General features: G+C 46.5%; 1 protein-coding gene across 3 annotated transcripts; it reads left to right on the plus strand.

The window, feature by feature from the left end:
• The first annotated feature begins 428 nt into the window (after positions 1 to 428).
• On the plus strand, positions 429 to 7,386 carry Cdk20 (cyclin dependent kinase 20). Of its 3 annotated transcripts, none has more exons than XM_028781244.1 (8): positions 429 to 706; positions 1,010 to 1,123; positions 3,756 to 3,944; positions 4,131 to 4,252; positions 4,411 to 4,473; positions 5,033 to 5,156; positions 5,519 to 5,674; positions 6,450 to 7,386. In XM_028781244.1, the coding sequence occupies exons 1-8, from the start codon at positions 632 to 634 to the stop codon at positions 6,645 to 6,647; spliced, it is 1,041 nt and encodes a 346-aa protein (XP_028637077.1). In that variant the 5' UTR covers positions 429 to 631; the 3' UTR covers positions 6,648 to 7,386. The 3 variants fall into 3 exon arrangements, with proteins under 3 accessions (XP_028637077.1, XP_028637078.1, XP_028637079.1); XM_028781245.1 differs by having other exon boundaries at positions 6,478 to 7,386; XM_028781246.1 differs by lacking the exons at positions 4,411 to 4,473; positions 5,033 to 5,156.
• The last annotated feature ends 9,065 nt before the right edge of the window (positions 7,387 to 16,451 follow it).

Genomic DNA, 16,451 nt, shown 5'->3' on the forward strand with positions numbered 1-16,451 from the left:
TCAGCTCTGCCTGCAACATGCCTGCCTAGATGCTGCCGTGTTCCCGCCTTGATGATAACGGACTGAATCTCTGAACCCATAAGCCAGTCCGGATTAAATGCTGTCCTTATAAGAGTTACTTGGGTCCTAGTGTCTGTTCACAGTAGTAAAACCCTAACTAAGAGACTCCACGGCTCAGCTCTGTGCTTGTCTCCAACAATGGCTTATGTCAGTTACAAAGAGGCGTACCTTTAGCGAGTGGCCGACTGGGTGCTTGCCATTGGGTATTCCCGCCTGCTTCTGGAAGTCTTCCATCAGCCCCACCTCCCTCCCAGGGGCTCCGCCTCTGGGCGCGTGAACACACCCTTTACTTGCGTAGCCCTGCCCCTCTCAGCCCCACGCAGCACCAGCGTTTCTGGTCACGTGGTGCTATGGCCCGATTTGTAGAGTTGGATCACATTAGAGTGACTGCCGAAGGCAGCGGAAAGGTGCTGCCTAGAGGGGATGTAGATTCCTGACTGAGCTCAGCACCGGTCTTTCCGGTCACGTGCTGTATGGAGCATCTGCTAGACGCGTTATTGCTAGGCAACGCTTGGAGGCTCCTTCCTACGCTGGATCCCTGTGGTGTGGGATCTAGGCGCCACGGGCCGACATGGACCAGTATTGCATCCTCGGTCGCATCGGGGAGGGCGCCCACGGCATCGTTTTCAAAGCCAAGCACGTAGAGGTAAGACCGAGCCGCACGTGCAGTCCTAGGTGGTGCCCGCTGCGCTCCTTCTGCGGTCTTTCGGTGTTGAGATCTGCCAGCACGGTGGCCTCGGGGGTATCTAGGATACTTGGCCGGGTTCCATCTGTGGCGATCCCGCTTCCAGCGATCGGACTGCGGGAGCGCGTCCCCTAGCGGACGGCTCAGATCTCCCCGATTTAGGGCCGGATCTCTGTGGGTGTCTCGCTCCTGGGATGTTATCTCTCTACTCCTACCTTGCTGAAGGTCTGTCTTTTGGCAGTGTCTGTACTCTTTCCTGCACAGACTGGCGAGATCGTTGCCCTAAAGAAGGTGGCCCTGCGGCGGCTGGAGGATGGTATTCCTAACCAGGCCCTCAGGGAAATCAAGGCTCTGCAGGAGATCGAGGACAGTCCATATGTGAGTGGGGCTGGGCTTAGGTGGGCAGGCAGGGCTCTCGGGTGGACTAGACAGGAGGCGGAGGCAGGTTCCAAGACAGCAGTTTCTCGACCACTTTCATTCATTTCCATCCCATATACACTTCAAAGGAGTCCCTTCTAATCCCCACTCTGTTCCTGCATGCTTATCCCTTATTTATTCTCCCAGGACCACGCCTGAGTACTTCACCCTCCCATTTGCTCTCTCATTTACACACCTGTTGCTCATACACTCTACACACCTGTTGCTCATACACTCATGCATTTTCCCCCTTTAACTATTCTGTGATTTTTTTTCTCCTTTCCATCTTGTAAACGTTCTACTATCTTTCTACTTTTCTTCCTTCCTTATGTTAGACAGGTGCTGGGCCTTTATATTATGCCCCCAACCATATTGATTTCTCAGCAGTTTGCACTTGTTGAGCCCTTACTTTGCTCTGAAGGGTGTCTTAAAGACTTTATGCGTGTTCATCCTGAGTTCACCCTGCTTTTCTTTGCTTTCAGGGTCTTTGTTAAGCAAGGGCCATATTTGTTTTTTATCATCAGTTCATGGGTCTTTAGCTGGGTGACACCGACAGAATGCCCCTGGGGCCTCCTAAAATTCTGGCCTGTGCACAGCACCAGTGACACTGAGGAATTGGTCTCAAATTCCTGAGAACTTATGTGTAGTGGAATCAGTAGGAGGCGTGGAGGCCACACACCTGGCGTGTATCTGTGTGCTACTGTAATGTGTAGTGGTGTATGTCTCAAAATTTACTGCAGATGAGATAAATTTTCATTTCTTACTCCTTTATAATATGTGTACTATCTGAATGTAACAGATGTGTTTTGATTTGTTCAGTGATTATTTACTACTAAAAAAAACCTCAATAAGGTGGTACATTTTTATTGTTGTCCTGAAGTTGCCATTTAACTAGTTAATTAATTTATTTTTTTAACATTTTATTTATTTATTTATTTATTTATTTATTTATTTATTTATTTTTTTGTTTTTCAAGACAGGGTTTCTCTGTGTAGCCCTGGCTGTCCTGGAACTCCCTCTGTAGACCAGGCTGGGCTTGAACTCAGAAATCCGCCTGCCTCTGCCTCCCGAGTGTTGGGATTAAAGGCCTGCGCCACCACCGCCCGGCTGTTAATTAATTTATATTTAGCTTTATGCATATGAGCATTTTGCATGCTTGTGTGTACTATGTTTGTTCCTCATGCTCACTGAGGCCAGAAAAGGGCATCAAATTCCCTGGAACTGGAGTTACGGATGGTTGTGAGCCACTATATGTGAATGCTGGGAACCAAAAACCTAGGTCCTCTCCAGGAGCAACTAGTACTCTTAACAACTCAACTGTGTCTCTAGTCCTAAGTTTTCATTTAAAAATTATACTAGGGGATGGGGAAATGGCTTAGTGGGCAATGTTAATCCAGATGAATGCCAGGTGGGTGTGATACCCCACCTGTGAGTCCAGTGCTTATAAGGTACTGGACAGGAGATCCCTGGAGCAAGCTGGCTAGTCAGATCAATGTATTGATAAAGCTCTGAATTCAATAGGGACACATTGCCTCAACACATAATGTAGAGAGCAGTTAAAGAGAAGACTCCTGACTTCAGCCATGGGTCTCCACATTCACACGCACACATACATGTACACACATGTGGACATACATCCAAACACATGGATGCATGTAAAAAAATGTAGTAGACTTTCCCCCAGGCTTTATCTCTTTTTCACTAACTACCACTTCTTAGGTATCCCTTCAGGGACTAGTGTCTATATAGGTTGTAGGAGCACAGGACAGAACAGATATGCTCATCCCCTAAAAGGATGTACTACTATTCAAGTGGACTTTGTGGTTTACACCTGTAACCCCGGTACTTAGAGAGTGGAGGCAGGAGGATGCAGAGTATTAGGTTATCTTCCACATAGTGAGTTCAAGTGCTTTCCTCCCAATTGCTTCCAAAAAGACACTTACTTCTTGTCCCTCTAGCCATCCTTGCTAGCCTTTAGGCCTTGTACTTTCTGCTTTCCCTGCTCAGACCTCCTCCCCAGGCCTACCCCTGACCAAACCCCTTCTAAATAAAGTATACACACTTCCTTTGCTCTCTCACAGTCCCACTGCCCTCTAGTCCTATACCATGCAGAATCTAAACATATTCCCTGTGTTGGGCATTTGTTCTCTGTTTTCTAAGCTTCTCAGAGTCCTTGCATCCTAGTTCACTGCTCTGTGTAGCCTGGGCTTTAAGACATCGGTAGCTACTGTGTGTGATGTGCCTTCATTGTTCCAGCACCAGGGGAGATTCGATTTCTGGTTCTGTCCCCAGGTTGCCGGGATTTCCTCTTTCTAGAGGTAATGGGTGACAGTTTGTACTTGAGTGTGCCTCTCCAGGTGACCTTCATGAGGGTAGGATGGGTTGAGCAATGGGGTGCTTGCTGCTGCCCACCAAGTCACCTTCTTATCTCTGGATAGCAGAGCACTATGAGCCCTGAGCTCCCTGGCTGTTTCTGTTTGGCCTGGTCTTCTGTCAGGGCCTGGGCTATTGGTGCTGCTGGTAGTGGGGTGGGAGACAAGGAGGTCTAGAGGCTAGTCTAGGCTCTAGAGGCTTATGGGATGTCTGCCCTCAGGTGGTGCAGCTGAAAGCTGTGTTCCCACACGGTGCGGGCTTTGTGCTGGCTTTTGAGTTTATGCTGTCGGACCTGGCAGAGGTGGTGTGTCATGCCCAGAGGCCACTGGCCCCAGCACAGGTCAAGAGCTATCTGCAGATGCTGCTCAAAGGTGTTGCATTCTGCCATGCCAACAACATTGTGCATCGGGTTAGTATCAATGTGGGCTTTGTTGGGCTGGGGTGAGATAGTCCTTGAAGAGGGTGCAGTCAGGGGGTCTTAAGGTAAGCAGCCAGAGGTATGGCTCTAAAGGGGATGAGGGCCTGGCTGCCTATCCACCTGTCCTGAAGCCCTGTCTAGGTGCAGGGGGACTGATGCTTCTTTCTGTATACACAGGACCTGAAGCCTGCTAACCTGCTCATCAGTGCCTCAGGCCAGCTCAAGATAGCCGACTTTGGCCTGGCCCGGGTCTTCTCTCCAGATGGTGGTCGCCTCTACACACATCAGGTGGCCACCAGGTAGAGGATTTATATCCCTGACAGTCTTCTCACTGGGGAAGAGATCCTTCTGCACCTTCTGTCTGGGCATGGGCTGAAAAGTTGGGACGAACTTGTGTAGCTTCTTATGAGACCAGCAATCCCTCTGTGATCTCAAACCCTTCCTCCACCCCCCACAGGTGGTACCGAGCTCCTGAGCTCCTGTACGGTGCTCGGCAGTATGACCAGGGCGTTGACCTATGGTGAGATACCTGTGGCAGATGAGGGTAACGTGGGCTGTGGGGATGTTCTCTCTGGTTAGAGAAGTCTGAGCAGCTTGGGATCTGTGTTCTTCACCCTGGTGTTTTTTGAGTTGGTGTGGGGAAGGTTAGGAGAGTAGTTTGAGGTGAGAGGCTTCTGGGAACGGGGGTAAGGTAGTCTGAGATACAAGGCATGTAGTATGTTTTGGCATCTGACTTGAGGATGAGACAGTTGTGAGCTAAAGTGAAGCTTGGATCCCTAGGTATGAAGGTTCAACATTTTGGGGGACTGGGGAGATGGGGGGACTGGGGAGATAGTTTGTGGTGTCCAGAGGTCTGAGACACCACCCCCAAATTGTGGAGGAGCCGGGTGTCCCAGACATGAGGCTCTAAGGGTCTTGGAGCTGTAGGGGGTACTCTGTTCTAGGTGTCTGTGGAGGAATAATACATGGCTGCACTGGAAACCTCTGGACCCTGACCCTGATGTGAGGTGTTAAAGCTTGTGTGGGTAGCTTGATCACCCACATGTGACATCTCCAGCCACTTAGATCTGTATCCACAGGGCTGTGGGCTGCATTATGGGAGAGCTGTTGAATGGGTCCCCCCTGTTCCCGGGAGAAAACGACATTGAACAACTGTGCTGTGTGCTTCGCATCCTGGGTACCCCGAGTCCTCGAGTCTGGCCGGTCAGTAGCAGCCATTGCTGGGGAGGGGCCAGGTTTGCTCCGTTCCCCAGTAGGAAGTGACTTCTCCCCATGTAGGTGACTTGGGCCACACTCTCCCTTGACCAATGGAGACCAATGTCTTGGCCCTGCAGGAGGGACAGGTTTTATCTGAGTATCATCTCAGTAAGCTGGGCAAGGAGCAGGCCTCAGAGAGCGGGAGGAGCTGGAGGAGAGCATGTGTGGGTGGTGATGAGCTCTGGGCTGAGTGAGGAACTGAATACCTGATCAGGCGGGAGAGCTGGATCAGGTGTGGCGGGAGAGCCTGATGAGGGGTGATGGGGCGGGGCTGCTCTCATTGCCTTTTTTTTCTCCTCTGGGCTTAGGAGATCACAGAGCTGCCTGACTACAACAAGATCTCCTTCAAGGAGCAGGCACCAGTGCCCCTGGAGGAGGTTCTGCCTGATGCCTCTCCCCAGGCCTTGGACCTGCTGGGCCAGTTCCTCCTCTACCCTCCACGACAGCGAATTGCAGCCTCCCAGGTAGGGTTAAAAGTTATTGTTTCTGATACTCTGTGCCCCGTAGCCATGGGACCCTGCCAAATCAGTGACTCTTAGAACCAGTGTAGGGTAGAACCCTTGGAGATGGGGTTTTGATGGGGTGTTCTCCAGGAGGCTTCAGGAGAGGAGTCAGTGACCCTTGCCCTCTGTCCAGCCCCGCTCCCTTGTCAGTGGTTCTTTCCTGCAGTGCAGGTGTGAGGTGTGAGTGTTGTCTCTTTCTCACCCTGACTGCTCTTGCTATGTTCCTATCTCTATGTTTTCTCTTCTCAAGTCCTAGGCTTTCCTTTGGACTTGTGCTCCTGTGTCCCAGCTCTTGAAAGCCTGCAGCACCTCTCTAGTCTTCCTCAGCCTTTTGCCCCAGTTTTATTATATGGTTTGTCCTGGGAGACATGGATGAGTGTTTGTTCATTGCAGATAGGACATTGATAACAAATCTGACCTGAGTCGGGCTTTAATTTCAGGTGCTTCCTGGAACTTGTGAGTTTCCAAGGAGCCTCCTGCCCAGAGGGAATGCTTCAACTGGGAGGAAATAGCTATATAACAGGCTCTCTCTATTGCTGGGGATATACTGTGCATTTTGCCCCTTTCTCTGGTTTATGTCCCCCAAACCTTCCTCTGTTGGCAAGACTTTTTTGGTTCACTCCCATGTTCCCAGCTGTTGGGACAGTGCTCCAGGCATAAGCACATAGGCAAGGTTTGCTGAGTCAGTTGAATAATCCTGGGGACAGGTAGTGACTGGATTTTTTGCTACCCTCAGGCCCTTCTGCATCAGTATTTCTTCACAGCTCCTCTGCCTGCCCATCCATCTGAGCTGCCAATTCCTCAGCGCCCAGGGGGGCCTGCACCCAAGGCTCACCCAGGGCCCCCCCATGTCCACGACTTCCATGTGGATCGGCCTCTTGAGGAGTCACTGTTGAACCCAGAACTGATTCGGCCCTTCATCCCAGAGGGGTGAGACGCTGGTTCAGTCCTTCCTGCTTGCGCTAGGAGCACCTCTTCCTGATTTGCCTCCATGGCCTCCCCATGGCTGTATATATATACCACACCTGGTCCTGCTCCTTATTGTGCTTGAGGGCTGGGCTCTGGGAGGCAGAACCATGAAGATGTTCATTGCAGCAGAGAAAGAGACTCACAGCTTCCAGACACAGCCTCCAGAAACTGCTAGCTGTGTCCTTCTCCAGGGCTACCCTTCAGTGGTGCCACCCAGCTTTAGAGATGATTCTCAGGCTCTGTCACAAGGACATTGTTACTACAGTACCACCTGGTGGAAGCACAGTATAAGCTGTCTTCATACTGGCGACACAGCTGGGAAGTCAGACGTGGCTTTAGTTTTAGTTTCACTGGGTCAGGATTTGAGATTCATATAAAAGCCCTGGGTGTTTCTGCCTGTATTTGCACCTTGTCTGTTGCTGTTAGGGAAAGGACAAGGCTGAGCCTTAATTCATAGGGGTCAGATACCCAGAGGGTGCCTCCAGTATGGGCCATTTAGGTCCCGAGGTTTCCTGGGCTATTCATGGGACTTGAGTGCTCATTTGGGAGTGAGGGTCCAGAAGTTGAGGCCCAGGGATGAGGTCCAGCTCTCAAAGCACACTTTCCGAGTGTTGGGTGGTTAATCAGGGAGCCTGAGTCTGTTGTGCAGATGTGAAGCAGCCATTCCTGGAATCCATTCAATAAATAAATTCCAGTGTGACTCAGCCAGCTTGTTTTTATTTCATAGGGATATATTAAGATGAGTCTAAAACACTGGTTCTCTACTTCCCAATTCTGCAACCCTTTAGTTCTTCATGTTGTGATGCCCCCCTGCCCCAACCATAAAACTATTTTTGTCATACTTCATAACTGTAATTTTGCTACTGTTCTGAATCATAATGTAAGTAAATATCTCCTATGTGATTCCCAAGGGGGTCAAGACCCACAGGATGAGAACCACTGATCTAGATCCCGAGATGTCGAGGAGCAGAGAGAAGATGATGAAAGGACTTGTGTATTGGCTATTCAGATTTACTGCAAGATTATATAACAACTAAGACAGGATATTGTTTCGGAGATGGATTAGATAGGCTCTTAACTATCCATTATTCAGATACATGACAAAATCTGCAGGTGGTTATGGCATATGCCTGTTGGCACTCAGGGGTCAGACTCAGGAGGGCTCCTAAGAGTAGAAGTCCACACTAGGCCACAGTGTAAGATCCTTTCTCAAAAAAAAAAAGAGTATGTGTGTATATATGTGTATATGTGCATATGTATGCATATGTGCATGCATGTATATAATACACATACATAGGAGATACGTTATATTTTTAAAATGTTTGTTGTAGGCCTAAACATATATTGGTTGTTCTGTGAATCTTGGCGATGCAGAGGTGACTAACAGGGCTGGCTCCTGGTCTAAATGCTTACAAGAAAGCACAGGTGCTGTTTTCAGGATTATGATGTCCTCATAATCCGACCTCTGCTTATTTCTCTGGTCACATCTTTGTAGACTCTAAGCATAGTTGAGCTACATTAGTTTCTTGTAGCTCTTATGTACACACAGGTGGTAGCTTGTGTCTGGACTCCGTTTGGAAATAGTTAAAGGTACAAGCTGATAAAAAGGTAGCCCATTTAGTGATTTATAAACTGATGCCTTCAATGATATCTGCAAACCCTTTCCCTCCCTCCCTCCCTCCACCTCCATTTCTTTCATTCTTACTTTCTTTCTTTCTTTCTTTCTTTCTTTCTTTCTTTCTTTCTTTCTTTCTTTCTTTCTTTCTTCTCTGATAACCAGGCACACAGGAAACACTGAAAGGAACAGAAAACATTTGTGGGTTTCCAGATGGACTCATCAGAGACAGTGCAGCTACCACACTTGGTACTTTGTAAAGTAGTAAGGTAGAATAGAGTAAGCACTGTTGAAAACCATGTAATACATAAAACAAAGCACAAATACACAGCATACAGTAGGATGGTTTTACCTTCAGCCACCCCGGGTTTGGCTTATTCTTTTCAAGATGAGAAGATACGGTTGGCTTTGAACTCCCTTTGTGGCTGAGGTGACCTTGATATCTTGTCTCCATCTTTCAAATGCTGGCTCTCAAGCCTGTACCACCGCCCTCAGCTCATAGTAGTAATTTAGATGCTAGGAATAAATGCTCTAGCTGGAACAAAGGTGGTTACTTGTATTAACAAGGAAGTGAGACAGGTATTTTCAAGAGTGGAATTATAAATACCAAACTTTTCCAAGAACAGGATAAAAAATGTACAGCTTCATATCAAAGCAGACAAAGACAATTTCTGGGGATAATAAACTCTAATGACTTGGCAAAAATTTCTACACATATGCATACAATATAGACCCTCCCTTCCCCTTTTGACACTGAGTCTTGTGTAGCTGAGGCTATCCTTAAACTCACTATATAGCCCAGGATGACCTTGAACTCCTCCTCCTGCTACCCATCATGTGCTGAGATTGTAGGTGTGAGCTACTGATTCTGGATTCTGCAGTGCTGGGATTGTGCATGCTGGACAGGCACTCTGCAAGGGCGATATTCCCACTCTCTTTTCTGAGACTAGTCTCGATGTCTAGTCCATGTTTCCTGGAACTCATGTTTCTCGGCCTTTGGTATAGCTAGGTTTACAGGTGGATGCCACTATAGCCAACTTCAGACTTTATGATAAATGTGAGTCGTAATAGACAAATCCACTTTCTAGGTAGTTGGTTTAAAGCTGGGCATGGTATGGCTGCAGGTGGTGGCACACAGTTTTAATCCCAACCCTTGAGATGCAGAGTCAGGCAGATCTCTGTGAGTTCAAGACCAGCCTGGCCTACATAGCAAGATCCAGGCTAACTAGGACTATATTGTGAGACTCTTGTCAAAAAGACATGTATGCACAATAGAATTAATGGCAGATAAGACATAAAAGATTGAGGCCGGGTGGTGGTGGCGCATGCCTTTAATCCCAGCACTTGGAAGGCAGAGGCAGGCGGATTTCTGAGTTCGAGAGTTCGAGGCTAGCCTGGTCTACAGGGTGAGTTCCAGGACAGCCAGGGCTACACAGAGAAACCCTGTCTCGAACCCCCCCCCCAAAAAAAAAGATATAAAAGATTGGTGTGTGTGTGTGTGTGTGTGTAGATACATGTGCGCCTTGGCACATGTGCAAAGGTCAGAGGACCGTATTCAAGAGTTGGTTTTCTCCTCTTAGATGGGTCTCAGGGATTGAGTTCAGGTTGTCAGGCTGGGTGACAAGTTACCTTTACCAGTAGAGCCATTTTGCCAGCCCTTTGTATAGGGCTTATGTAGATACTTCATTTACACAAGGAATCTGAGAATCCAGAGACATTCTGCAGGGTTCTGGAAGCAGTTCCCTGTGGACACTGATGGAAGGCTGCATTTTATTGCAGTGCCAAAAATACTTGGTGGACTTAATAAAATGGGACTTAATGACATTTGTTTGTAGTGCTGTCATTTGTATTGAGTTACAGTATCTCACAGGCTACTTTTTGTCTCCAGAAGGGAGCCGAATAGCCGAATTTGAGCAATTTGCAGAAATTATGCCCCTAAGTCCTCACCCAGTACTGGGAAGTCTGTAACTAGAAACAAAATATGCACGTCTCTAGTTTACCAGAAGGCTTCATCCAGGTAAAAGATTTGCCTGTGACCTGGTTCCTCTTCTCTCTTCATTACTAACCTAAGAACTTTGGATGACGATTCCAGAGCTACCTGTTGTCTACCTCTCAGTCCTGGCCACCACACCCCTTTCATTTTTGAATTGTTTCCTTCTAGAAGCCTGAGCCCCACCTCCAACACTCATCAGGTACATCTGGTCCCATCCCAGACTCTTGAGAGAATCTCAACCCATCCTCAGCAGAAGGTGGTCAGAGGACTCTGCGGGGATTGAGGAAACTCTTCAGAGGAATATTTCTCTGAATGGAACTTGAGAGAGACAGCATCTTTCTATTGGGTTTGAAGGGAATGGAGGGCTTGGAAGAGTGGCTGCCCTTCTGTAACAGCAAAGCCCAATGGCTTCAGGGGTATATCAGACTTATACAGAGGAGAATAAAACTGAAAAAAGAAAGAAAGCACTATGACTTTATGTGTTTATGAATGACAGGAACTTTTTACAGTGAAGTGAGTTGCAGTATTAACAAGGGTGTGAGCAGGGAGGGGAGAGGGAGAGGGAGAAAGAGAGAGAGAGGAAGCGAGGGAACGCTTGCTGACTCTAGGCTTTTCTAGCTGATCTCTGGGTTTTTCCTCTGGTTACTTATAAATAGTGACTGCCTGATCTTCCCTTCCTTCTCTGGAGCAGAGAAGCTCCATACAGGTGACAGATTCACCTCTGACCCCTGGCCTCCACCACTGTTGTGTGACACTATTTGAGGGGATATAAAAACATATATCTACTTACCACAGATAGGGAATCAACAGACCAATGTACAAATATCACCAATGTCCAACTTGGCAAAACAGCTTTATTGGGGTTACTTATAGAAGCAGAAGTAACTCATTGCACAAAAGCTGGAAACCTGGAGAGCACACAGCTGGTGTGAGATTCTTCTAGGCAGCTCAGCTTACCTGATAATGACCCTTAGCAGTCCTTATAGTTGATGTATGCTTGGGGACAGGGGACACCTAGTGAATCTGGTGGGTTTTAGGGACTTCCTGAATGAAGCCTTTGAGTTGTTTATTTCTTGAGCTTAATCAATTCCTTGCAGGATGGAATGCTTTACCTCCTCCTGGGATCATCTTGTGTCTTTACAAGCCTCCCTTCAAGATGGAGTCAGAAAATGTGGGCAGTAGGTGGCACTATTGGCTTGTGTATGATTCACATTTCATGCTCTAGAGAACAGAGTCACATCTTAGGAGGAGGAAAAATGAGGAAAGGAAAACAGGAATTTCCTAAATTCTCTGAATCCTCAAAGGCCCAGGAGACAGGCAGTCATTCTTAGTGCACAAAATCATGTGACTCTGACAGGCACAGCCCCAGCAGGACAGTTTCCACCCCACGCTGTCATTTCTTCAGACACAGAGACCTCAAACCATCACTTCCAGAATAGGTTAGAGGACTGTCCCTGTGATGAGGTACCTTGTCAGAACCTGGTCAGCCCAGAGCAGCAGAGCTGACTGCTGCAAGAGGTGGGGGTGAGGGACAGTAGGGTGAAACAGGTGGGAAGGGGTTGTGGAAAATGACCTCAGTGCTGATATTTATGCTGCTTTCACAATCTTAAGGTAAAAATATGGGCAGATTATCACTGTGGTTCATCTATGAGATAGGGACTTTCAAAAGAACGTAAGAGCCACCCACATGGTTGGTATATCACCCCTGGGCTACCTGATGCTCAGAAACATCTTGGTTCCCTTTGAGTTTGCCTCTTTCTTGCCCACCCCTTCCCTTCCCACCATTTCTGTTTCTCTTCACATTGGGGTTTGTTCCAGGTGGTCATCTTCTTTTTTTTATTATTATTTTTATTGTTTTTATTATTATTTTTGGTTTTTTGAAACAGGGTTTCTCTGTGTAGCCTTGGCTATCCTGGAACTCACTCTGTAGATCAGGCTGGCCTTGAACTCAGAAATCCGCCTGCCTCTGCCTCCCAAGTTCTGGAATTAAAGGAGTACACCACCACTGCCCAGCAGAATTATTTATTTTATGTATGTGAGTATACTGTCACTCTCTTCAGACACACCAGAAGAGGGCATCAGATCCCATTACAGATGGTTGCAAGCCACCATGTGGTTGCTGGGAATTGAATTCAAGACCTCTGGAAGAACAGCCAGTGCTCATTTTTTAAAAAATTAAAACCTTTTTTTTATTTTTATGTGCATGAGTAATTTGCCCACATGCATGTCTGTGCAGTTCATGTGTGTCTGGTGCCAGGAGAGGTCAGAGAGGGGCATCAGTTCCTCTGGCAATGGAGTTACAGTGAGCAGCCATGTGGGTCCTCTGGAAGAACAGCCGGTGTTCCTAACCACTGAGCCATTAATCTACACCTGCCAGTGGTAGTCTTTAGAACTTCCCTAGAAGTTGGCAACTCCAGAGTTATTTGTTTCTGCTCATCTTTATTTAGGTCTTGGGGAAACTATGATGTAGGCCAAGGTAACGAAGGACAGCTATATATACCATCTCTTGCAGGATCATGGCTTCATAGCGTGTACTTTTCAATATTATTCTATATACATACATACGTCCCAGGATTACATCTTCACATGTATGTACCTTGCAGAATCATTCTTTATACACACATACTTCCCAGGGTCATGGTTTCATATGTGTATTCATATCCCTCTAGGATAACATCTTTGCTTCCTTATTTATCATTTTTGAGTGAGAAAAAATTTTCTGCTTTTCTATCATGGCATTTATAAATAAATTAAAAAAAAAAAGACCCTGAAGAAATGGGGCTGGGGATGAGGCTCACTTGGTACAGTGGCTACCCATCATCCACAAAGCCTTGGATTCATTAATCTGCAGAACTACATAAAGTGAACCTGCTGCTGCATACCTGCATACACTTGGGAGGTGGAGACAGGAAGATCAAAAGTCTGAGTTACAGGAGATTCTGTATCAAAACAAACAAAACCCAAATCTAGATGAATGTATAAAAGAAAACTTTATTTTCTGTGACTTGGATGGAACCCTTCAATTTCACCATTGTCTTTGGGAAAGGCCATAGGAAGGTGTGGATGCCTGGACAGGACATGTGGAGGTGAGATTTCTTGAGGAGCAGAACAGCTTTACCCACTCCTATCAGATACTCGCTAGGAAGTTTGGCTTTATTTTAATCCTTTCAAAGATTCATTTTATGTGTATGACTGTTTTACCTTTGTGTATGTATGTGCACCACATGTGTACCTGTGTGGGACCGTGAAAGGATAGCTTGGTTTCTGGTGGAGCACTGGCTAGAGATGGCCGGAGACCCAACAGGTATCCTTTCGAGGGACAGCATGCATTTCACCACGCTCCCAGACTCCAGGCTCCTGACATGAATCCAAAGACCTCCACTGAGCAGCACCTTTTAGTCACATAGGGCAATGCTCCTACCAGCCCCTCCACAGGTAGAGGGTGTGACTACAGGCCACAGAGCCTCAAGAGATCTCCATATTAATGAGATACCTAAAGGCCAGAGGCAGAGGCAGGTGGGTTTCTGAGTTCGAGGCCAGCCTGGTCTACAGAGTGAGTTCCAGGTGTAGCCAATTAAACATTTCTTCCCAGACCCTCCTCTTTACAAACCGTATTTAACCTCAGGCCTGCCCTGAGGACTCTGGGTACAGCTATATCCACTTTTCCCTATGACAATAAACCTTTTAAAACCATGGACTTTCTCGAGTCATTGGGGCCCACTGTGGAGAACTGTGGAGGGGGCCTTCGACTACAGAACCAAGCCACTGTCTAATCTCCTGTAGAGGACCTCTCTGTGTTCCAACTATGGAGAGGCCTGCCAACTTAAGCAAGCTAGCTGAGCCAGCCATGACCCAGCCAAGGACAGAGACCAGCTGGTCTCCATCTAGCTGCTTCGGCCTGGAGACCCCCAACACAGGAGCTCTGTCCCCATGGGAATTCAGGCTGAGACCTCTCCACGCCTGGGTGGAGCTTGGTAGCTTCTCATAGCCCAGCGTTCACCTGGCACTGCATGGAGTGAACTCAGTTAAATTCCTGAGCTTCTGCTCCCTGAGCTGCAGTTCCAGCTGCCTGGGGTGACAGACTTGAGGGAACCACAACTCAGCCCAACAGGACCCACACTCATGCGGGAGCTACAGCCCCACATACCTGGTGCATTTGGAGTCGAGGAGAGGGTGTCTGATTATCTGGAACTAGAGTTACCAATGGTCATTTGCCACCATGTGGGAGCTGAGCTGGAACTAGGTCTTCTGTAAGAGCTCCGACTAACCCCTGAGCTCTCTCTCCAGCCCCTTGTTTTTCGTTTTGTTTGTTTTTTTGAGACAGGGTCTTGCTCTGTAGTCCACACTGGCCTCAAACTTGTGATCCTGCTTTTTAGCCTAACCAGTGCTGCCGTTTTAGGAATGCAACACCACTTTAAGCTGCATCAGGAAGTTTCGATCTACTGGGCAATGAGGAGGCAGTAGTGACATAACACAAACCTGTTCCCTGGAACTTACAGTCTAAAAGGCGAGATAGACGTTTCTGAGATAGATCCAAATTTGAGTGAACAAAAAACAAAAAACAAACAAAAAAAAACCAAGGTCAGCAGGCATCGCAGACAGTGTCCATCAGTGGGACACAGCCTGAGTGAATGCTGATGAATACGGATGGCAGGCTTCTGATCTTCATGTACGCATTTCCACTGAAATATCTCATTTATACTATAGTTAGAGGAAAGAGCTAAAAAATAATTGTCATGCAAAAAGTTAGAAAAGCAGAGGCTCTTATCAGCTGGAAACAGTAGCACTTTGGATGCTTTTTACAGCCAGCTTAAATTTAATGGCCCCATGGATGATCCCATTTAAGCTGACAATGACAAAGGCCTTATGAACTTCCCAGGTTACACAGAAGGCAATTATCACCCTCACTAGATGTCTACGTGTGTCTGAAAAGCAATTTAACTTGCTTTTTATTTTTCCTTTATGTGGAATTGGGGATCAAACCCAGGACCTTTCACGCATTAAGCAAGTACTCTACCACTGAGCTACATCACAAACTTGGAAAAAAACATTTTAAAGCCAAGCAAATGTCTGTCAAAACACGGTGCTACGAAAGTGTCAATTCAGGATTTTTTAATTTAGCATCAATAGAAAACTGTTATAGGCATATATTTTTTCGTCACAAAATATAGTTTCAAATTTTAGTTTGAACTTTGACTCTGAGAATTATGTTAGTGAACTTACTTTTCCATCTCTAAATTTATTTTTATTTTCAAAGAAATGCTCAGGACTAATTTGAGTAGTCAGTTTTAAATGCCCTTTCACTTGGGACCTTTATCTTCAATTGTTCGTTTGGATTCCTCCATTTAACCTAATTCCTTCCCAATGCATACCTAAAAAAAAAAAAAAATTCAGTATTTTCATAGTTTTAGGAGACTGCGGTGATAAACTTAAAACAGAACAAAACAAAATACCACTGCACGTCGTTGGTGTAAACATTCTTCTCCAGCAAGCATGGTGGTGGGAATGTTATCCTAGTACACAGGAGGCAGAGCTGGGAGAGTTGCCAGCCTGCTCTACATAGTTCTTAGTCAGTCAAGGCTACACAGGGAGACCTTATCCCAAAGTAAACAACCCCCTCTCCACCCGAAATTTAGAATTATAATGACTGTAACAAAAAGTGATACCAATAATGACCTCACTGACAAATCAGGAAAACCATCTCTTTTATGACCCCCTTGAACCTACGGGGAGGATTTGAAAGATGTCTACAATGAAACTTTAAATCACTGAAGAAAGAGATCGAGGAAGACAAGATGGAAAAGACTTCCCATGGTCATGAATTGAGAAAATCAATTTTATGATGTTCATACTACTTAAAGTGCTCTTTAGGTTCAATATAAACCCCATCAAAATATCAATGCTGTTCTTCACAGAAATGGAAGACAGTCCTAGGCTGGCAAGATGGCTCAGTGGTAAGAGGTGCTTCACACTAAGTCTGATGACCTGGGTCTGGTCCCCAGAACCTATATGTTGGAGTGAGTTTCCTGTAAATTGTTCTTTCTAATTAATATAAAAAGAACTTAAGAGAAAATCCTGATATTCATATGGATACACAAAAGAACCCAGATAATTAAAGCAATTTTGAGCCCAAAAGAATCATGAAACTTGATTTTTTTCTT

This window comes from Grammomys surdaster, unplaced genomic scaffold (assembly GCF_004785775.1).
Source record: "Grammomys surdaster isolate TR1022 unplaced genomic scaffold, NIH_TR_1.0 375, whole genome shotgun sequence".
Classification (NCBI taxonomy): Eukaryota; Metazoa; Chordata; class Mammalia; order Rodentia; family Muridae; genus Grammomys; species Grammomys surdaster.